Genomic DNA, 23,209 nt, shown 5'->3' with positions numbered 1-23,209 from the left:
GATAATTTTGCTCATTTGAAGCATTTATCTTCAGAAAAACGCTATCTGCCCTGTTCTGCATACACGAGCTCACAGGTGCTCACAATTGGCGACTGGCCAACGTCTCTGTGATGGACAGGGGAGAGGATGAGATCCCTCCCACCTAGAGAGCATGACCAATTTTTTTTTTTGCTCTCTTGGACTCCCAGCTATGGATGACTGTGGCATTATTGGGATTTGAACTTGCAGTCTTCTAACAATCAGACGAATGCCTTTCTGTTGTCACTTTGGAGCCAGGAATGCCAGTTTTAGTATTAAAACTATAATTCAGCTTTACTTATTCATTTTAAGCCTAGGTCACAACCGGCCGTACGTGCTCCTACGGCCGGTCTACGTGCAAAAAACGCACGGAGGGCGCGTGTGTGACGTGCTGATTTTCGAGCCATAGACCGGCCGCAGAGGTTCTTTGTCATATCAAAAACTCTACAGGCGCTTACGTTTTTTTCAGGTTGCAAGACAAACTTACGGCCAACGTACGTCTTTCTCCACGAACAAAAAAACTGCAGGGATTTGGGAAACGCCAAAAAATCGTACGTCCGGTTGTGACCTAGGCTTAACTGTGAGCTGGCCTAGTGGTTAGCGTGTCCGCATCTCGATTGGGAGATCGTGAGTTCTACTCGCGGTCGGGTCATAAAAATGGTGCATGCTGATGTCTGGCAAGACACGCTGCAATCCAGATGCGAGTGGGGAGTCAAACTCTTGCGGTGACCAGAGGACTGGCCCCTCACTGTAACCCTAGCTGTATGGAGCACTTGCATGTGACGTCACAGCCGATCCAGATTGTGACAGACGCCATCTTGTCGGTCAAACGCCATATTCCGCCTTCTACTTCTGGTTCTACTTCTACCTTTTCTTCTGGAAAACCCTACTATATACAATTCTACTACAACGGCTGCGGCTACAAGCTCTCCCTACCTGTGCACGTTTATGTTTTTTGTGTGTATTTTTGCGTGTTGTTCGTCTGTACCGGACTTCAATATCCACTACAACCGTATGGACTTACTGGACATTGGTTTCCAGCAGAAAATGACGGTTTGTAGCGATTTCCATCGCATGCACAACATTCCGGACGAGATAGCGAGACCAGCGGGGTCTCCGTGGATTGTTATTGGAAGCAAAGCGAAGGAGGTGGTGCCGGGAGCGGAAGCAAAAGCGAGGCTGCAGAGCCGGCCTGTTGACTAAGCTCAGAAAACAGCCACTCAAACCTCCACTGCCAAGTCTCTACCTCTCCAACGCCAGATCCATGGTAAACAAGACGGACGATTTGGAATTACAGCTGGAATTACCTTATTCTATTCTATAATCGGCTGGTCAGTGCTATACTCAATACTTAAGTGACTTACCCATCCAATGAGGATTCTTGTTTACAAGATGCCACATCTGAGTCGCTGACAAATCCTGAATTTCTGTAGAGATAACTGTCCAGAGATTTATAGGCACGCAGTGCTTCACCACTGAACAGCGAGGGAAAGTTAATGAGGTAATTATACACGTCCGGGTATTCCGCTGACAGTTCAAAATCCGGTCGTGAAAACTCCGTCCGGTAAGCCATAAGGGTCACAAATCTGTAGATCGTTTATTTTAGACATATCTAGTTATCTGTTCATTAGAAAAATGAGCCGTGTAGCCCGTCGGTTGAAATTGATCCATTCTGTACACGAGTGCAGCAGTATTCAGCGGTGTTTTTGACCGACAAGATGGCGGTTGTGTACTTTCCGGTCACGTGACTGCAAGATCTCTATAGGCGAGAGGTCGAGGGCTATGGAAACGGAGATTGGTGCCACCCGATGCACCTTAAGTACTGGGATGGGAGACTGCCTGGGAAGACCAGGGCATGGCACGAGAAGGACTTTCGACTTGATTCAGTTTAGTATGTTGAATTTCATGTTAAACCTTAAAGCATGATGCAGCATTGTTTTGTGAACAGGTTTGAACCTGAAACAGCTGGTGCTGAATAATCCTGTTTTACTTTCAGTGATATTAATTTGCTCAAGAAAGTGCCAGAGTCGGGGTTTTTTTTCCCCCCCCTCTACATTAGAGATACAGAACTAGGGGTGGGTTTCCCAAAAGCCTCTTAACGCTAAGAGCATCTGAACTAGAAGAGAAAGTGTTCATTGTGCTGCTCGCGCTACCATTTAACGATGATCATTGTGTTACGATGCTTTCGGGAAACTCCGCACCGTTCTGTTAATCATGTATAAACAGAAATATTTAACAGCTTCTTGTTATTCGTGTTCACTTTCATTCCTACGTTGCTGTTAAATGTTGAACAGAATTGACATTGTAATAGTTATTTCATCTTCAAGCCAGTCACCTCGATATTCAGTACATGCTGCACATTAACGACCCCATGTGTTCTTGGTTTAGTTTCCGAGTGTTTTGCTGATCATCCTTTCCACAGAATGAATTTATCACCTTAGTGTTCAAACTGCTGCAGCAGTGCAGTGGTTGCAATTTTAGGACTCCAAAGCATTTCTCTCTGTCTCAGCTCTTTCTAAAATGTATTTCTTAGGGGACCAGATTGCTGGAATGCTGGCCGTTGCTGTGGCATCCAGCAGGACTCTGGAGGTTTTAGACTTGGAGGGAACGGGGCTCACAAATCAATCAGCACAGGTAAACAATACATTCGAGAATAGTCAGGAATAAACACTGACGGTGTGTAACCAGAATCAAAATTTGATGGAATTTAGAAACATGGATTCACTTTATATACCACAGTGACTCTGTCCATTTATTATTTTTTTAATATTAGCTTTGTGATCAATCCTAAAATTAATAAAATGAGTAAGAAAAAAAAAAAAAGATCTTTGCAAGTTAAAGAAAGGAGGGGGGAAAAAAAAAAAGATTGTGGAGCAGGGTAACCACAGCATTAACCAATTACTGTGGACCCATGGTATTTAAAAAACCAAAATCCCCAACTATATTATAAACGAAGTAGTCTCTTGACAACATAAGACAGGACGTGCAAGACTACGGCCGGAATTACATTTCAGGCATCCAAGGTTTAAGAGTGTGAGGATTGTTGCAATCCTAATTATTTAAAGCAGAAAAATAATAACTGAATATGGTAAATTTAAAAGAGCTAAGGTTGTCCACATTTAAATTCAGTTTATCAGAATGAATCTTCCAAATTCTTTGTAGTTTGAACAACAAAAGATTTCCGGTAGGTTGTAGTTTTACACTTGGGGACATTATACTGAACAACATTGCTGCTTGATGATCTGGTTGATCTCGAGCAGCGAGGAACATGTTGCACTGAAGGAGATACAGTTACTAGACCATGAGACATTTTAAAAAAAGAAATCCATCCCCGTGTCTGAAATCGCTCACTCATTCACTAGTCCCGGCTCATTATATAGGAGGACTAATACATAGTGAGCTCATTGGTAAAATGAAAAAACGCTTTCGGACACTAGTCCGTCACGCTGGTATTTACATCATTACTGTCGCACAATTAAAATGTGCCAGATCAGTCGGCTGGTGGGTTTTCAAAATAATAAAATGCATGCATGTGTTTTTGTGATAAATCCATATTATACTGAGCGCATTCCCCACATTAATCAATACAAAGTACCTGCATTAGGGTGCATCAGTTGCCCCCCTAAAAATGAAAAGTTCCTCCGATCATAATGCATTTTTGTTTTTATGTTCCTTTTGGTAAGAAAACACACTGGGTGAAATATTTTGACAAAATTCAAAAGTTTAATGGTGGCACCAGGAGCTCAAAGTTATGGAAAAAGCTGCTATTTTATGACTTTTATGACAATTTCGTAGCCTAGTAAACTAGACCCACCCGCCTAGCGGCCAAAAATATTTTTTGCCTAGCGAATGGGTCTAGCCTCGCACCATATAAACAAAAACACCCCGGGCATCAAATCGTGCCCGCCAATCACAACGCAAGGTGTTTGTTTGGATTCTTTGGGCAGGCTTTTGCAGGAGTGACGAGAAAGCGCAACAGGAAAGATGGCTACGGCTAGAGAACAGCGCGCGTTTGACTCCGCTTTGGAATCAGTTTTAGAAGAATTAGACTTGGAGTTTTCGTTGAAACATGAGCAGGAAGAGGCTCTCCGCTCATTCCTTTTCAAGAAGGACGTTTTCGCTGTTTTGCCGACCGGCTATGGCAAAAGTCTGATCTACCAGCTGCTCCGCTCGTAGCCAAAAGGATGGGGCTAGTTTGTGCAGTACGAAGAATTAATAAACAGCTTTGAAACATTACTTTTTGATTGTTTCTTCTTTTCCCGTCATTTTAAATTTAAGGGAAATTATTTCACCAAACATCACTAAATAAAAACTCAAAAACAGTTTAAGCAAACCCTTGAAAAACACTTGGAAAAAAAATGTGTATGTGGTACAGACTCCAAACTTGTGGTCATTATCTCCAAACTTCTTAATATCTAGAACCTGTTTATTAATTAATACGCATTTTGAAAAATTATTTAATTTCAAGGCCTCCCCCACTGCTTTCTGTCGCTCTGACTACGTCACGGTCACTGTTGCGCTGATTGGTCAGAGCGTTGGCCTATACGCACAGAGACAGTTTGAAAGACAGCGGTTTGTTCCTCCTACCCGCTTCGGAAATGTCTACGGATCGAGGCCAGACTAAATATTCATATTTAGTCTGGCTTGCCAGGCTAACAATTTCGATCACTTTTCATGAAATATTATGGCACCTTATAGAGTATACCAAATATCTTAGATACTGTAGACAGTATGTCTAGAATGTCTAAAAATATTTGGAGGTTTATTTTAGGGTGTCACTAGCATTATCGATCAATGTTATAACCCTGGTTTTAAGCTTGTCACCTATGCATATGCTAGCCCCTATTAAAGTTATAATGATGCTGGATTACCTGTTTTCAAGACAACTGAAGATACAAGTGAAATGTTAAGAAGCAAATTCTCAATGTCTATTTCCTATGTGGCCGTCTCAGATTTGGAACCATTACTCTGTCTTTTGCTACAACTTGCACAATGTTCTGGAATCTTTCTTCTATTGCGGCAGAACCAACTTTCTCATGGGCTAGTTCAACCCCACGCTCTGCCACATCATTTGTCACAACGAAGTTTGTGAGTGTTGCCTTTATCCTCTGGTAAGATGCCAAGCCATCCCATTGTGACACTGGTATTGAGAGCAGATGATCATCAAATATATCAAAAGCTGCAAAGAACAGCCACGAGTCTTCACCTATGAAGTTTTCCAGTTTGAGGGCCACAAGAAATCAATAAATGGAGTCCAACATTGTGATTCAAACCTTACACGAAAACATAAAATAAGCGTTTTTTGGCAAAAAATGAACCTCATGGTGCCACCATTAGACTTTTGAATATGGTCAAAAAATTTTACAGGATGTCTTTATTGGTGAAAAGGAACACCCAAACAAAAATGCATCAGATTTTATGAAAGTGAGGGCAACTGATGCACCCTAACCTGCATCTTTTTTTTTTTTTAAATCAAGGCTGAATACTTTGTTCTTTGCCGCTGCCTTTTATTAAATCAAATTTGACTTTTAATTTGATTTCTTTCAGCACAACCGCAATGCATGATGGGATATATCGCTTTGGTTAATGACCATCGGTTGTACGCTACTTTTCGTGATGCATTGTGGGATACTTTGAGTGCACTATATAGGGTGTAAATAATCCTCACTGACGTTTCGGACAGCGCTACAAAATGGCGTCTTCACTATATAGTGAGTAGGGAGCGATTTCAGACAGTCCATATCTCAATATTCGTGCCAACTGGTAATAAAATAACTTTATTCATGACACGTACACTTGTGAAATTCCTCTCTGCATTTAACCCATGTGAAGCAGTGAACACACACACATACCCAGAGCAGTGGGCAGTTGCGCTACAGTGCCCAGGCAGCAGTTGGGGTTTAGGTGCCTTGCGCAAGGGCACTTCAGCCCAAGGCCACCCCATGTTAACCTAACTGCATGTCTCCGGACTGTGGAGGAAACCCACACAGACGGACACAGAGAGAACATGCAAACTCCACACAGAAAGGCCCCCATCAGCTACTGGACTCGAACCCAGAACCTTCTTGCTGTGAGGTGACCGCGCTAACCACTACACCACCATGCCGCCCAATAGGAAGTAGATGTAAAACTTTTAAGCCATCACGATATGACCTTGAACCCAAAAATGGCAATTTTAGGATGTACTTAGTGGCATGCCTCTTTGTGCGTTCTATTCTAGAAATAATTTCTGTCATGTTATATTTCTCTACTTCCATAAACTTCTACATTTGCAGTCAGACCGCATATTAGGGGCTACAGTTTTCCTTGCATATGCTCGGTCCTTCTTTAAAGGAACAGTCCACCGTACTTCCATAATGAAATATGCTCTTATCTGAATTGAGACGAGCTGATCCGTACCTCTCCGAGCTTTGCGTGACCTCCCAGTCAGTCAGACGCGCTGTCACTCCTGTTAGCAATGTAGCTAGGCTCAGCATGGCCAATGGTATTTTTTGGGGCTGTAGTTAGACGTGACCAAACTCTTCCGCGTTTTTCCTGTTTACATAGGTTTATATGACCAGTGACATGAAACAAGTTCAGTTAAAAAAATTGAAACGTAGCGATTTTCTATGCTATGGAAAGTCCGCACTATAATGACAGGCGTACTAACACCTTCTGTGCGCTTCGACAGCGCATTGATACGGAGCTCAGATATCAATGCGCTGCCGAAGCGCGCAGAAGGTGTTAGTACGCCTGTCATTATAGTGCAAATATTAACTGAACTTGTTTCATATCACTGGTCATATAAACCTATGTAAACAGGAAAAACGCAGAAGAGTTTGGTCGCATCTAACTACAGCCCCAAAAAATACCATTGGCCATGCTGAGCCTAGCTACATTGCTAACAGGAGTGACAGCGCGTCTGACTGACTGGGAGGTCGCGCAAAGCTCGGAGAGGTACGGAGCAGCTCGTCTCAATTCAGATAAGAGCATATTTCATTATGGAAGTACGGTGGACTGTTCCTTTAACTTCTTGCTTCTGTAACAGGGTTAAAAGCGATCTTAGATGAAATGTGAATTCTCCCAAAATTATTTAAGCAGCATATTTGAATTCTAATAATTTTTTTAAATACAGTAAAATATGATGACCACAGCCTGCTATGATACAACCAACAGGCGTTTATCTTTAACACGCTCTTCTACCTTGCTGGAGAATTTCTGTGCAGTTGCCAAGCTTATTTCTCAAACAGTAAAGGATATCACGTGTCCAGAATAAAAGCTGAGCAAAAGAGAGAGAAGAAAACCTCCTTCTGTTTGACTTGAACAACAGGCAGATCATTACTATGTCTTTGCAGCGGGGTTAATCACCACACTGTTACTGTGCCCGTCGCACGTCCCCTTGGCAATTACTGAAAAAGCATACGTTAATAAAAATGCCCTGTAACCTGCCGCTAACCCTGGCTACATCAGCGAACATTACTGCGACCAGCTAATGTTGGTGCATCTTGGCAAGCAAGATTAGGACTAGATTGCGTTTTATAAGCCACCAATTGCCCACACAAGCCTCCCACAACAAAAGTACCACAGTGACTTCTGAATGCTGAACATAACGGACGGTCCATTAGGTATGTGGTCAAATCTACAGAGTCCTCCTCAGCTGCTCTGAGGTCAGTTGAGCACCTTCCAGAAATACCACGGTCCAGACCCCTAAGTGACCTTTAATCATTCCGAGTTATAGCCATGACCTGACGTTACAGCTTTCATCTCTGTAGGACGAATAAGCTTTTTGCAAATGTGATATTATAAAAAGTATGGAGTGGAAATGACAAAGTATTAGTCACTGCAATCCAATCTTTAGCCGTTACACATCAACAGCTCACCAGCTTTAAATTCTCGTCCAATGCAGCCTGACTGCTGAGCATTCACTTGTATTTATTATACCAACTCTCCACGCTGTTCTGTTCTCTGTTACACACAATATTCCTTAACACACACACACACACACACGCACGCACCCATTTAATACACATTCTTTTTTCCCCCTCAAATTGAGACGTAAAATTGAAGATACTTTTTCATTGAAATGAAACACATTATACCGTATTTGTGTATCTGGGTGTTTGAAGGTAACTTCTAATTCTTAGCCCCCTGGCGTATAACGCGGGGGGATATAGCTATCGCTCTGTCTGTCTATAAACAGTTTAGTTTCTGAAGCATAACTCAAACTGTTCGGAATTTTTTTCACGAAACTTAACATAACTGTCAAGTGACTACAGAAGTTGTACCTTTTGACATTTGTGATTTTTATTTTTTCCGTATTTCCATGGCAACCGATTCAACTTAGGAAAATTTGGAGTGGGGTTTCATGTGGGGGCCGGGGGGGGGGATATATAATCTCCCGATGACTGACTTTTGTGTACATTAGTTACTGCTATGTGAAACACTGATGGCAACAGGAGACCCAAAATCGAAGTCTGAAATTGTGTAAATGGCTGCCAGCGAGAGATACACATGACTTACGTTTCCGATCCGAATTGTAATTTTGCATTATCGTAACATGGTTATAACACATTTTAGCAGGTTACAGTTTTAACATGATTCTGTATGGATGCATTTTAAAAGCAAATTTTCTTTATAAATTAGATAATGCTTCGATTGTTAAAAGCTGGTTTGATGATCCAGTCGGCCGTCCGGGGCAAAATGAATCGCGCAGGCTTTATCTAATTATTAAATAAGTAGGGATGGGCATATCGGCAAGATTACTATCAATTTTCTAGGGCATTATTTGAACTGGTGGTACAGTGGTCATCACTGTCGTCTTAAAATGTCAAACCTCATGGCCAAGTGGGGCCTTTCTGTGTGGAGTTTGCATGTTCTCCCAGTGCCTACGTGGGTTTCCTCCCATAGTCCAAAGGCATGTGGATTAGGTCAACTGGCTCCTCGAAATTACCCATAGATATGAATGGTTGTTCGTCTCTACGTTAGCCCTGTGATAGACTGGCGACTTGCCCAAGGTGCCCAAGGCCTCTCACCTGAAGTCAGCTGGGATTGGCTCCAGCTTCCCCTGTGACCCTGACAGATAAGCGGTATAAATGATGGATGGATTATTTGAGCTGTTGCCTGCACATGCATGTAAAAACACCGAGTTAACACTTTAATCTCTGTAAAGCCAGTGTGTCCCATCATATTCCACATTTAGACTAAACATTTTAATAAAATTTTAGACGTCCTCACAAGGAGGCGAGTTACTTGTTTAATTAGTTGAGTTAATGGTTAATTAACAAATGTTAAAGGTTAACTCTTTATATGCAGTCAGTCAACTGTGAGAAAGTACAATAAACACTGACACAGGACTAAAAATTCTTTGCAGCAAGTCATCACAGACAGACAGACAGACAGGATACCATGATGTTCATGTGCACGATTGTGAACTGTAATTGCAATCCATTTGAGAAAAATAGTGAAAGGATGTATAGATGAGAACTAAAAAGCACTGAACAGGACAAATATTTCACATTTAAATGATATTTACTATTACCCATGTTTAAGCCATAACAATTCTCTCTACTTCACATCTAGCAGAGCTGCCAGCAGGTGATTAGTGATCTCACTGTGCTTTCTTTTTATCGACAGCTCATTCTCTATGATCAATAAAACCATTTTCTGCCACTGGGGGAAGAAAAAAATCCCCTCCATTTAAAAATACGCATGCATCCCTTGCCGGTCATCAGAGTCTCTCCCTGGCTAAAGCAAAAGGAGAGCACTGCTATTTGTTTTATTTGTCATATGGCAAAGCACACTCTGAGGAACAGTTACGACTTGTTCTACCATGACGAATAAAAATGATCCGCATCAAAAAACATTTGAGCAGTCACGAGCCTTCCAAAACTGAAAGTTTCAAGCCTGAAAGTTTCAAGGTCCGACTCGAATAGTATACCGTTTTTATGATCCAGTGCATTTGATCCATGTAGTGGCACTGTCTCTTTATGACGGATTCGTTTCTAAAGACTTCACTCCTCTATAGTGTGAGGATATTTATCTGATGAAATAACGTTCCAAAGGAGGTCGCTGATGAAACACAAATGAAAGTAATGAAATCACAGTCTTTGGCCACAAGAGGGGGTGTTGATAATGTTCATGGGAATGATGGGTAGATGCAGCAATTTGTGAAGACTTCCAGAAGATGTGTTGAACAAGTATCTGGGCGATTTAGTACAGTATAAAGCAAATGTAAACTTCTCAGTGAGCGTGGGCATCACTAGTGCCACCCTCTAGTGGTACTAGTAAACTCCACTAGAGGGCAACATTGTGCCCTGTTAATCCAGCTGCCAAACGGGTCTTTTGTGGAGATGCTCAGTCCTGCCATTCTTATAAGGCTTTCATACGTGTGCAACGCATGGGCTGCATGAGCAGGGCTTATGGACGCAACCACCACAATTCAAGATGGCGCACAATGCTTGGGAAGCTCGCACCTGCCCAAAGAAATGTCAGTTTGGAATTAGAGACCGACTGAATGATCTCAATTATTATATCAACCCGCAGACTCGGTGCTTTCAGTTCAATCAGGGTTAGTGTTTGGCTGTTTAATATGGGCTTCATGGTGCCATTTCACCCTTGATCTTTACTAAATATTTCACAGGTAGTAAATGAGACTCGGTGCTTTCAGTTCAATCAGGGTTAGTGTTTGGCTGTTTAATATGGGCTTCATGGTGCCATTTCACCCTTGATCTTTACTAAATATTTCACAGGTAGTAAATGAGAACCGCCTGAGAAAAATGAACCATCAGATGAGGCAAGGGTGTGTGTATGCATTTGTGAACTTGCTAGAGCAGAATGTTTACCTGGCCAAGGTTCAGAAGCACTCATTAATCAGCCAGGTGTTTGCTTTCATATATTGGAAATGAGCAGAGGAGTTTGTTTTATGTCCAATTTCCATTTCTTTTTAGAAGCAAAGCCAAGAACAAACCTACAGGATAAGACAAACCATAAGCTAAAAGGACTTAATGGCCAATGCAGATCTCTTACCCTCACTGCATTGCCTCATCATCTCTCCATCTCTTCACCCACCGTATGATGTACAGTGGTGCTTGAAAGTTTGTGAACCCTTTAGAATTTTCTGTATTTCTGCATAAATACGACCTAAAACATCATCAGATTTTCACACAAGTCCTAAAAGTAGCTAAAGAGAACCCAGTTAAACACGAGACAAAAATATTATACTTGGTTATTTATTTATTGAGGAAAGTGATCCAATATTACATATCTGTGAGTGGCAAAATTATGTGAACCTCTAGGATTAGCAGTTAATTTGAAGGTGAAATTAGAGTCAGGTGTTTTCAATCAATGGGATGGCAATCAGGTGTGAGTGGGCCCCGTTTTATTTACAGAACAGGGATCTATCAAAGTCTGAGCTTCACAACACATGTTTGTGGAAGTGTATCATGGCACGAACAAAGGAGATTTCTGAGGACCTCAGAAAAAGTGTTGTTGATGCTCATCAGGCTGGAAAAGATTACAAAACCATCTCTAAAGAGTTTGGACTCTATTAATCCACAGTCCGACAGATTGTGTACAAATGGAGGAAATTCAAGACCATTGTTACCCTCCCCAGGAGTGGTCGATCAACAAAGATCACTCCAAGAGCAAGGCGTGTAATAGTTGGCAAGGTCAGAAAGGACCCCAGGGTAACTTCTAAGCAACTGAAAGCCTCTATCACATTGGCTAATGTTAATGTTCATGAGTCCACCATCAGGAGAACACTGAACAACAATGGTGTGCATGGCAGGGTTGCAAAGAGAAAGCCACTGCTCTCCAAAAAGAACATTGCTGCTCGTCTGCAGTTTGCTAAAGATCATGTGGACAAGCCAGAAGGCTATTGGAAAAATGTTTTGTGGACGGATGAGACCAAAATAGAACTTTTTGGTTTAAATGAGAAGCAGTATGTTTGGAGAAAGGAAAACACTGCATTCCAGCATAAGAACCTTATCCCATCTGTGAAACATGGTGGTGGTAGTATCATGGTTTGGGCCTGTTTTGCTGCATCTGGGCCAGGACGGCTTGCCATCATTGATAGAATGATGAATTCTGAATTATACCAACAAATTCTAAAGGAAAATGTCAGGACATCTGTCCATGAACTGAATCTCAAGAGAAGGTGGGTCATGCAGCAAGACAACGACCCTAAGCACACAAGTCGTTCTACCAAAGAATGGTTAAAGAAGAATAAAGTTCATGTTTTGGAATGGCCAAGTCAAAGTCCTGACCTTAATCCAATCGAAATGTTGTGGAAGGACCTGAAGCGAGCAGTTCATGTGAGGAAACCCACCAACATCCCAGAGTTGAAGCTGTTCTGTACGGAGGAACGGGCTAAAATTCCTCCAAGCCGGTGTGCAGGACTGATCAACAGTTACCGCAAACATTTAGTTGCAGTTATTGCTGCACAAGGGGGTCACACCAGATACTGAAAGCAAAGGTTCACATACTTTTACCACTCATATGTAATATTGGATCATTTTCCTCAATAAATAAATGACCAAGTATAATATTTTTGTCTCATTTGTTTAACTGGGTTCTCTTTATCTACTTTTAGGACTTGTGAGAAAATCTGATGATGTTTTAGGTCATATTTATGCAGAAATATAGAAAATTCTAAAGGGTTCACAAACTTTCAAGCACCACTGTAAATACCAGTGTGCATTCTGTCTGCACCATCAGCTCCAGTATATCTCATCTCATCATCTCTAGCCACTTTATCCTGGCAAGCTGGAGCCTATCCCAGCTGACTACGGGCGAAAGGCGGGGTACACCCTGGACAAGTCGCCAGGTCATCACAGGCTCCAGTATATATTGAAATAATATTGGCTGGCGTTGAGTGGTCCATCAGATATATTCCATTCAGCTAGCGTGATCTTGAACGTGTCAAAGACAGAGTTCAGTATCATGCTAGCTGAATGGAATATATCTGACATGCCACAAAAAAAAAAAGCCAGCTATTATTATTCATGCACGGTCCTTTCAGGTGTTCAATGCATCATTCTTTTTCAAAGTTCTCTCAAAATCTTCCGTATTTAACGAAGCAAACCTGATGGCCATGTTTGTTTATAAATTGTCACAGTCGCTCGCTAGCGTGGAAGTTTTACATCTCCGTGTAACGTCTTGACAACCATGCAATATTGTAAACCATATTCAACGCTCATTCTCCACTGGGTAGAGTGATGTAATGCACGTCGGATAAGCGATATGATATTGCATGCTATCAAATCAACTGAATGAAACCCACTAGAAGGCAATAGAACACGTTTTTATTCCATCGAAAAAGTGGCTTGTATGTATGATGATTTCATAGATTTGATAGGACAGAACACAGGCTGAAACAGTTAAAGGGTTTGTGCACACGTCGGTGACTGTTCTGTTACTGTGGTACTAGGTCTTTCTGGACATGGTGGAGAACTACCCGACCTGTCTGCGTGTGCTGGTGCTGGCTGAGAACGCCATCAGCCCTGAGCTGCAGCAGCAGATCTCTGACCTCCTGTCTGAGGGTGAGGAGGACGAGGACAGGGACGCAGAAGCCCATGGCAGCTCAGTCACCATGCGAGAGAAACCCGCCTGGCTTCCCCACAGCAGTAAGGGCTGATCCCCCACACTGTCTTTCTTTCAGACTGAGCTAAACTCTCATTATCCCTCTCTCTCTTTCGGTGTGGAACTTTACAGGAGTCTGCCGCACTCTGAAGAACAGGAGTGTTGGTGTGTTTAGAGTAATACAAGGGTATCTGTAGCATTGCTTGTGCAATACTGTATAAGGACAAACGTGCACACTTTCTTTAGATAGCAGGGGGGTCCTGAAGGGTCACAGCACTGCAGAGCTTAGCACTCTACCTCTTTTAATACCTGTACTCTACCAAAAGCTCAAATTTATTGGAACAATATCACACAAGCTTAAACTGAATGTTGGCATGGCTGTGATCTGGTCGTAGTCAGTCATAGCCGGGCCGGTATTCAGAATAACCGCTCTACTACGAGTGTAATACGGACATCTCGGACACAACAAATGCCAAGCGCTCCGTTTTTACTTTTGCTCCGCTGGCAGAAATAAATCCTGAAGAAACAGCACTTGTTTTATAGCATGTTGGCTAGCTAGCTTATCCTGATTTTGTACATTCACGTGAAAGGTGCTTTCAAGTAAAAGTAGTGTCCGTTCTTTCTTCTCGTATTCAACTGAAGTGTTTTAAGCCAAAAGTTATATTCCTGAAAAGTATTGTTCGTCATATCTGTTGATGTCACTAAACACGGGCACTCTTGGAACGCTGCTCGACCAATCAGATTATCAGAACAGAACTAACTGTTGTAGATTTGTGGCTAGCGTACTTACTAGAACACCTGCCACTTGAAGTAAAGATTAGAATAGATAGGCTTAGTTACAAGACTTCATCATAGTCCTTATTTTTTAACGTTTCATCGAGTGTAGTCCATGGGATCGTTGTATTCCCATAATGCACTGTGAGCACACGTCAGTTGTAAAACTGCTCAACGGCTGTGAACAGAGCTGGGGCAGATAGAACAATGTTGGATTTACTAAACTTGATTACGAATGGACTAAATCTTCAACACTACATGTAGAAATTTGATTACAATACCCAGAATGATTTGTAGGGGATAATTGCACACTCCTGGGTTGATTGGAAAGGGCAGATATATTGAGTCGTAAAATGATTTACAGAGCCCTGGAGCAGACAAAATACAGTCGCCGCCCCCCCAGTATGTTCATCGGCATAATTTAGTTTATTGTGGAAACAAGATACAAAATCAGACTCACAATCAGTGTGCGCGCGCGCCTGCTGTACTTTGTGCTTTTAATGTGCTGTTTGGAGTTCCCAAACGAATAGAATTGTACTTACACTTTAGTTAATCTGGATAAACGGAGTTTAAGTAAGTGTAGTTCAGTGCTCATTACGGCGAGATCAACATCAGAGAAATACATCCAAAATCTCTGTGCAACATGGTGTACACTCTGCTTACGATAAATTGCTAAAAACGTATTGCAGAAGCCGATGAAGTCTTATAACTTAAACGAAACTACACAGTTATGTGAAAAAATAAGTGCATCCTGTGAAAACTTGTAGACTTCAACATATTTAAAGCAGCAAAAACATTTCACTCTCTTTGATACAGTGGCTACAGAGAAAGGTGATATACTTCAACAAACGACACACAAAATGGACATTTGGTAGTCAGTCATTTTCATAATTTAAAAAAAAAAAGTACACCCTTACATTTATTGCACTTTCAAGTCCATAAAATTCAGGCTTGTCGTACTCGAGTCCGACTCGTGCCCTAATTTTAAGGACTCGTGACTCGACTTGTGCATTAACTGCATTCAAACTTGTAAATTGAAGACGAGGACTCTGATTTTTTTTTTGTAACATGCCATAATAATTTGGCATAAGATATTTATATCTACGTTAATTTTTGTACTACCTTTGTGCAAGTGTGTCACATCTGCGCACCTTGGCACATGCATCAGATAGACTCTCGGGCGTGCTCCAGACAGCGTGCGCGCCATAAACGACTCACACCTGCACAGGATTAAGGCGCAATCAGCGCGCTGATGTTGCGAAGTATTGAGTTGCGTTGCTGACATTACTGAGCCTTATTTCCTTGTTTTAGTTTCCTGATCCCTGATTTCCTGTTTCTCGTCTTTGATTCTGCCGAGTCCGCGATAGCCTGTTTGTGTCTCGCTCGACCTATTGCCCGTTTCACCGTTTTGCAATTTTGCCTGCCGTTCTGGATTGTTTACCCGTCTTCACGTGTATTAATAAACACACCTACACTTACATCTGTCTCCCAACTATCTCTGACAGAATACTTCACACTCCCTAATAAAGAGAAGCACATTCACCTGTTCATACGTCATGTTCAGGAACAAACTAATGTTAATGGCGCTAAAACAGCCACCGTCAAATGGTGCGGTTGGAGTCTTGTTCTCGGACTCGACTCAATTTTTTTCAATGACCTGGACTTGATTCAGACTTGAACACTGGGGACTCGAGACTGGACTCAGACTCCAGGTTTAGTGACTCGACTACAACACTGAAAAAAATTGGACTCGGGGTGTTCCAGATTAGGTGCCATTGATTAGAACCTCCTGGAGGTTGAACCCACCCCATTTAAACCCAAAATCTAGGGTCTGGTGTTCTCTTTACTATTGAAGTGTGTGGTGTCATGATGCCAAGATCTAAAGAGCTCTCTAAGGACTTCAGAAAAAGGTTGTGGATGCCTATGAATCTGGTAAAGGATTTAAAAATCTCTAAATTGTTAGAAAAAAATAATCTACAAGTGGTGTAGATTTTAAACAACTGCCAGTTTGTCCAGGACTGGCTACTCTAGCAAATTCAGCCCCAGAGCAGACTGTTTGATGCTAAAAGTTGTTTCCAAGAACCCCAAAATCACATCACTGGATCTGCAGGTAACTCTTGCAGCAGTTGGTGTGAAAGTGCATACATCTACAGTACATTCAGAAAGAGATTGGACAAATTGGGCCTGCATGGGAGGCGTTCCATGGAAAAGCCTTTGCTGTCCAAAAGGAATGTGAAGGCAAGACTACAGTTTGCCAATGAACATCTAGGCAAAGACCAGGTCCTTTGGAATAACGTGCTCTGGACCAAGTCAAAGGCAGAGTTGTTTGGCTACAGTAATGGCCCTTTTCCACTACCCTTTTTCAGCTCACTTCAGCCGGACACGGCTCGCGTTTCGACTATCTCAAAACAGCACGACTCAGCTCGCTTCAGCCCTGCTTAGCCCCTAAAACTCGCACCGTTTTGGAGTGGGGCTGAAGCGAGCCAAACCGAGCTGAGTGAGGCTGGGGGCGTGAGCAGACACTCCCCTGTGCACTGATTGGTGAGGAGGAGTGTCCTCACACGCCCTGCGAGCACGCTGGGATCTGTAAACACCGTAAACCCGGAAGAATTATGAGAATTTCTGAAGCCTTATGCGCCTCGCCTCATCTATACGCTCTTGCCAGTATCTGTTGGCGTTGTCGGTGACAACAAGCCACAGCACCAAGACCAGCAACACTAACGACTCCATGTCCTCCATGTTTATTGTTTACTATCCAGGTCGTGAGACTACCGCTTAAAAGATCACTGATGTCACTGTTTGTGCCGCTTAACGACATCACGTGACGTCCACCCACTTTCGCTAACTCCACCCAATGTGTCCACCCACTTCCAGCCAGCACGGTTCAGCGCGGTGGTAGTCGAAATGCAACTCCAACAGCCCCGCTCAGCTCGACTCAGCACGGCACGGCTCAGCCCGACTCAGCCGCGTTTGTAGTGGAAAAGCGGCATAAGAGTACACGTGGCGCAGACCAAAGACGGCTTTTCAAGAGAAGAACCTCATTATCAGGTGTGAAGCATGGTGGTGGAAATCTTATGGTGTGAGGTTGCTTCATTGCCTCAGGGACTGTGAAGTCTGAATCATAGAGTGCTTGAAGATAACGTGAGGCCATCTGTTCAAAAGGACCTTAACAAGATAACGATCCGAAGCACACGAGCAAATCCAATAAGGAATGGCTCAAAAAGAAGAGTGGCCCCGTCAAAGCCCAGATTTAAACCTCAGTGAAATGTTGTGGGGAGATTTAGAAAGGGCAGAACATGCAAGAAAACCCTCAACCACCTTGCAACTGAAGGAATTTTGCAGGAAGAGTGGTCAAAAAATGTTGATGCTGATGTCAGAGACTGGTGGATGGTTATGCAAAACACTGACAAGCTATTTCTGTTAAAGTGCATATTCTGGACCAATTTTGTGTTTTGTTTTTTTTTTTTATATATGAAAGTATGTCCCTTTACACACACATCCAGAAGGGTAATTTTGCACAAGGCCATCTGTCTTCAGCAGAAAAAAATAAAACGCGTCTGGAAAAATCCCAAGGGAGTCTGGAGCCAGATTCGTGACGTCACCTGCGGAAGCGCCAGCAGGCTGCAGAAGCTTTGCACGGTTTCAGTGCACAGCCTGTGTAGACCAAGCGCTCCCGTTTCTCTCTCATTGTCCGGTCTTTTGGGAAACGATGAGTACTAATCCCATCAAGATTGGTGTTGCTACACCCTCGTATGATACATCTGTTAACCATTTTAATAATTACGTGATAACGTTGAAGAAATTTGCAGAAAACCACCAGGTCGTTTTCTCGTAAACAAACCAGCGCTGACGTAGGATTCAGAGGGAGGCGTCCCGCACGCGACGTCACGAAAATCAATGTTTCCCGGGGAATCCAAATGCCAAGTTTTTTCAGAGGCGGACTAATTCGCCTCAAATGGCTCGATTTCAACTGAATTTTTCTGGTATTGCGCAAGGTAAAAAAAATTGCAGAGAATGTAGAATGTGACAGATATTTGACCAAAGTTCGCTATAAAATAGGAGAATTACATTGATCTTACCCGTGATATGCACTTCAAAGGGGCAATACTCGCTTCCAGAGTCAAAGGTGTACTTACTTTCTCCATAGAAAAATAGTACATTTGATATTTTTTGTTGAATAAATGATTAAGAAGGAAAATTGGCTCTTTCAGTCTGTTCAAGGAGATCAGCTTTAGCTGTAGGCAGTGCATCAGAGAGTGAAATGTTTGCTTGTTTCAAAACATGTTGAGAAAAGTCTACAATTTCCATGGGCTGTACTTATTTTTCTTCACATCAGTAGGCGATTTATGAATGTGCACATTTTCTTTACACAAAAGGAAAAAGTAGTGAAAACAGACTCAATGTTATTAATTTGAGTGCAAAAAGTACAGAAAATCAAATTGCACAAAAACATGACCCGTCATTTTCATCGTCTTGTGATAAAACCTCAAGTACCCAGAATATCCAAGTCCAAACTTAGAAAGACTAAGCAGCTATTCAGCATCCCTTATGAATGAATGAACGAACTCATTTGTCATACACTAGTGTTTGGGGAAATACAGTGCTGAGCGTAAATGAGTGCACCCCCTTTGAAAAGTAACATTTTAAACAATATCTCAATGAACACAAATTTCCAAAATGTTGACAAGACAAAGTTTAATATAACATCTGTTTAACTTATAACGTGAAAGTAAGGTTAATAATATAACTTGGATTACACATTTTTTCAGTTTTACTCAAATTAGGGTGGTGCAAAAATGAGTACACCCCACAACAAAAACTACTACATCTAGTACTTTGTATGGCCTCCATGATTTTTAATGACAGCACCAAGTCTTCTAGGCATGGAATGAACAAGTTGGCGACATTTTGCAACATCAATCTTTTACCATTCTTCAACAATGGCCTCTTTTAGTGACTGGATGCTGGATGGAGAGTGATGCTCAACTTGTCTCTTCAGAATTCCCCATAGGTGTTCGATTGGGTTCAGATCAGGAGACATACTTGGCCACTGAATCACTTTCACCCTGTTCTTCTTCAGAAATCCAACAGTGGCCTTAGATGTGTGTTTAGTCATGTTGGAAAAGTGCACGACGACCAAGGGCACAGAGTGATGGCAGCATCTTCTCTTTCAGTATAGAGCAATACGTCTGACTCTGAATTCATGATGCCATCAGTGAAATGCAGCTCCCCGACACCAGCAGCACTCATGCAGCCCCACATAAGGACACTGCCACCACCATGTTTCACTGTAGGCACCACGCATTTTTCTTTGTATTCCTCACCTTTGCAACACCATACAGTTTTGAAGCCATCAGTTCCAAAAACATTTATCTTGGTCTCATCACTCCAGAGTATAGAGTCCCAGTAGTCTTCATCTTTGTCAGCATGGGCCCTGGCAAACTCTAGGTGGGCTTTTTTGTGCCTGGGCTTTAGGAGAGGCTTCTTTCGTGGACGGCATCCATGCGTGCCATTCCTCTGCAGTGTACGCCATATTGTGTCACAGGAAATAGTCACCCCAGTTTGGCTTTCTACTTCTTTAGATAACTGCAGTAAACTTGCACGCCGATTTTCTTCAACGCTTCTCATCAGAAGATGCTCCTGTCGAGGTGTTAACTTCCGTCGACATCTCTGTGAGATGGTTGCAGTTCCATCTTTCTTAAATTTTTGTACCACTTTTGCAACAGTATTCTGACTGATACGTAAAGCTTTGCTGATCTTGTAGCCTTCACCTTTGTGGTGGAAAGAAATTATTTTCCTTGGGGAATTCTGAAGAGACAAGTTGAGCATCACTCTCCATCCAGCATCCAGTCACTAAAAGAGGTCATTGTTGAAGAATGGTAAAAGATTGATGTTGTAAAATGTCACCAACTTGTTCATTCCATGCCTGGAAGACTTGGTGCTGTCATTAAAAATCATGGAGGCCATACAAAGTACTAGATGTAGCAGTTTTTGTTGTGGGGTGTACTCATTTTTGCACCACCCTAATTTGAGTAAAACTGAAAAATGTGTAATCTAAGTTTATATCATTAACCCTACTTTCACGTTATAAGTTAAACAGATGTTATATTAAACTTTGTCTTGTCAACATTTTGGAAATTGTTTGTGTTCATTGAGATATTGTTTAAAATGTTACTTTTCAAAGGGGGTGTACTCATTTACGCTCAGCACTGTATCCTCAATTCTGATTTTCTGTGCCGAGTTTCCCAAAAGCATCATAGCACAAAGATCATTGTTAAAGAAGAACTGAAGGCAAACTTATCAAAATTCTATTTCTCATTTTATTAAATATCGGAATGCATTTCTGACAGCTGTTTTGTCGCTGCTATAGCAAATTATGAGTGTTTGAAATACGCTATGTAATACCAGTCCATGTCAAAGCAATGGCCGTAAACGAGACTCGTTGAGACCTGTGCGAGACATCGTAGGACGGAAGTAAAACGTACAGCGGAAGTCAAAGCGACCGACATCTGCCAACGTTGTCAAAAGACGTGCGCGCCCTCTTTCGAATGCTGACGTAATCAAGCCGGAAGCTTTGTTTATTTTGATAGCGATCAGGAAAGTTTGAAAAAAGTAGGCAGTAATCGTCATTTAAACTCGTTTTTGTGCAATACTTCGTTTGGAAAACAGTTTTCAAAATGGTAACTGGCTGACACTTCACGTTTCGAAGGTGCGGATAAGCGATGCCTGCCGTGGACCAAACGAACTAAAATTCAACATGGCTAAAAACCGAGTAGGCCGATAAGTATAATATTTAATTGCCAGTACGAGTCACGATATAAGGTTACTAAAACCGAAAATGAATAACACGTTAATTAAGAAATAAAGCAAGTTTAAAAATGACTCCAGTTCTCCTTTAAATGGTAGAGCAAACATCACAGTGAACACTCTCTCTCTCTCGCCTAGTTAAGATGCTCTTAGCATTAAGAGGCTTTTGGGAAACCCACCCCTGATCCTTATCGAGGCCTGTTGAAGTCAGTGTGTTCGAAGAGCGTAAACTAATCTAATCTCTGCAGGTGTTTGGCTCTCCAGAACCCGAGTTTGAGACCCCTGCTTAGCTAGAGAGCTGCATCAGTATAAAAAAACGAGTATACGGTTAAACACGTAGCATTTAACTCCATGTACTCTGTGTGAAAATGAGTAGGAAGAGAAACTGTACTAGAGAACTGGAGCTGTCTTCTTTAGAATTGCAGTTTTTCAAACATTTACACGATGTCTCTGACCCTTCCAGACCCCAACTCCCAGATGGTCCTGACGTCCTCAGGACTGGGTGAGAGCTTTTTGGGAGAGACAGACTTGTGATAACTGGAGCTGCCTTTGGTTTTAGGTTTGCACTGCACGCCGCGACAGTCAGCCCACGAGTTAGCGTGCAGCCACTCTCAAAGCATGACGTGTAGCATTTAGTGGTAGACTGTTCAAAGCCGGCACAAAATAAAACAAACCCTCGACCACCAAGTGACTTATACACTATAGTGAATTATTTATTTGCCTGATGTACAATCTATTTATAAGCAACTATTTAAGCATCAGTGTTCTCTCGAGTAGATCAGCTAAGTTGTGATGGCCTGAATAAATCTATTTACATCTTTCTAAGTGCTGTGTCCTTTTCATAACTGTGTCCACTCTGTTTTATTGTCACCATCAAGATGAATGTTGCTGTTTGGCAAGTCAGCATTTCGGTCTCTTAATGGCTTGACCTTTAAAACTGCAGACGATCGGCTTGTAGCAAAACAGCAGCGCGTGAAGCTGAAGCTCCTTTAAAAGCAGTCTGTGGTTTAGTTTTCAGCACGACGTACACTCAAAGCATTTCTACTAGACATACTCGCAGTGCTTTTTCCAAAACATCTAAGATGATGAAATGCCTCCGATGAAGGCAGTTTCAGTGAATTACCGTATGCTGCTTTTCAAAGTCCTGTGAAAAAGCAGACGGTTTATATTACTCAGGAAAATTGCGAGCCATTTAAAGCGTTTCTGTCCTCCCTTGCTGTACCATGTTTACACACACGCACGAAAATGGTAAAGCAGTATGAAATGTAATAAGGTTTTTTTTTTCCCCTTTTTAAACTAGTGTGCTCGGAGTAGGAGGTTAAAAGGCTTAAAGAAGGAAAATAGTTGAAGTGTGGCTTTGCTGATTCATCGCTATGCCCCGAATGTAAGTTTTATTCATGAATGAGTCTGTAAAAGGTTTTTAGTCACGCAGGTCTTAATGCACGTCTAATCATCACGTCTCGGAGACTGGATTTGCATCGAGTTTGTGAAGATGCTTCATCCAAGAAGTGTCATAAACGGTAGGGAATCTATACTTAAAGACTGCATGTGATGTACGCTCATGAAATAGTCGTACATGAGCTGATCGTCGAGTTGGCTACAAAGCCATGTACGACAAGATTTATTATTTTTTATTCTATCCACATTCACTGGATTTTGAGAAATTCGCTCACTATCCGTTTTGAGTCAGTTGACACGCGTGTATGACCAGCAGTCTTCAGCAGAGCTCTCCATTCAGCACGGTCTTGAGTTGCCTCCTCTGCAATATTTCATAGCTTCAAGTCAGCACGGACAGATTCTTTCCAGCTTTTTCGAGGTCGGCTACAGTCGTTCGCTCCTTCAACTTCCATCTGTTGATCCAAGAATTACTGCGTTGGATGTGTTGAAACCAATGGAGACGATTGCATCTGAGGACAGTGTCGAGGCGACGGAGGTTCAGCATCCGCAGAAGAGAAGACATGCTAATTAGTGTTCCTCTTTTGACATTGCACAGCCATAAAAGCATGGCTCTTTCATAACGCTCAAGCCGGTTTTGGTCATCTCTTTGGAGTGC

The 23,209-nt window shown here is 42.1% G+C and overlaps 1 protein-coding gene across 2 annotated transcripts in view; it reads left to right on the top strand.

Moving 5' to 3' along the window:
- lrrc73 (leucine rich repeat containing 73) overlaps nucleotides 1–23,209 on the top strand; it is a 40,152-nt gene that overhangs the window by 4,399 nt on the left and 12,544 nt on the right. Inside the window, exons 4-6 of one of the 2 annotated variants that reach the window (XM_060925559.1) lie at nucleotides 2,552–2,652; nucleotides 13,424–13,619; nucleotides 21,620–21,963. In XM_060925559.1, coding sequence (XP_060781542.1) covers nucleotides 2,552–2,652; nucleotides 13,424–13,619; nucleotides 21,620–21,690 — 368 coding nt within the window. In that variant the 3' untranslated portion in view covers nucleotides 21,691–21,963. Of the gene's footprint in view, nucleotides 1–2,551; nucleotides 2,653–13,423; nucleotides 13,620–21,619; nucleotides 21,964–23,209 lie in introns of those variants that run through there. The other variant, XM_060925560.1, reaches the window with a different exon arrangement.

Source organism: Neoarius graeffei, chromosome 7 (assembly GCF_027579695.1).
Source record: "Neoarius graeffei isolate fNeoGra1 chromosome 7, fNeoGra1.pri, whole genome shotgun sequence".
NCBI lineage: Eukaryota > Metazoa > Chordata > Actinopteri > Siluriformes > Ariidae > Neoarius > Neoarius graeffei.
Note: the sequence above shows the minus strand (reverse complement) of the source record. Positions and strands in the feature narration are given on the sequence as shown.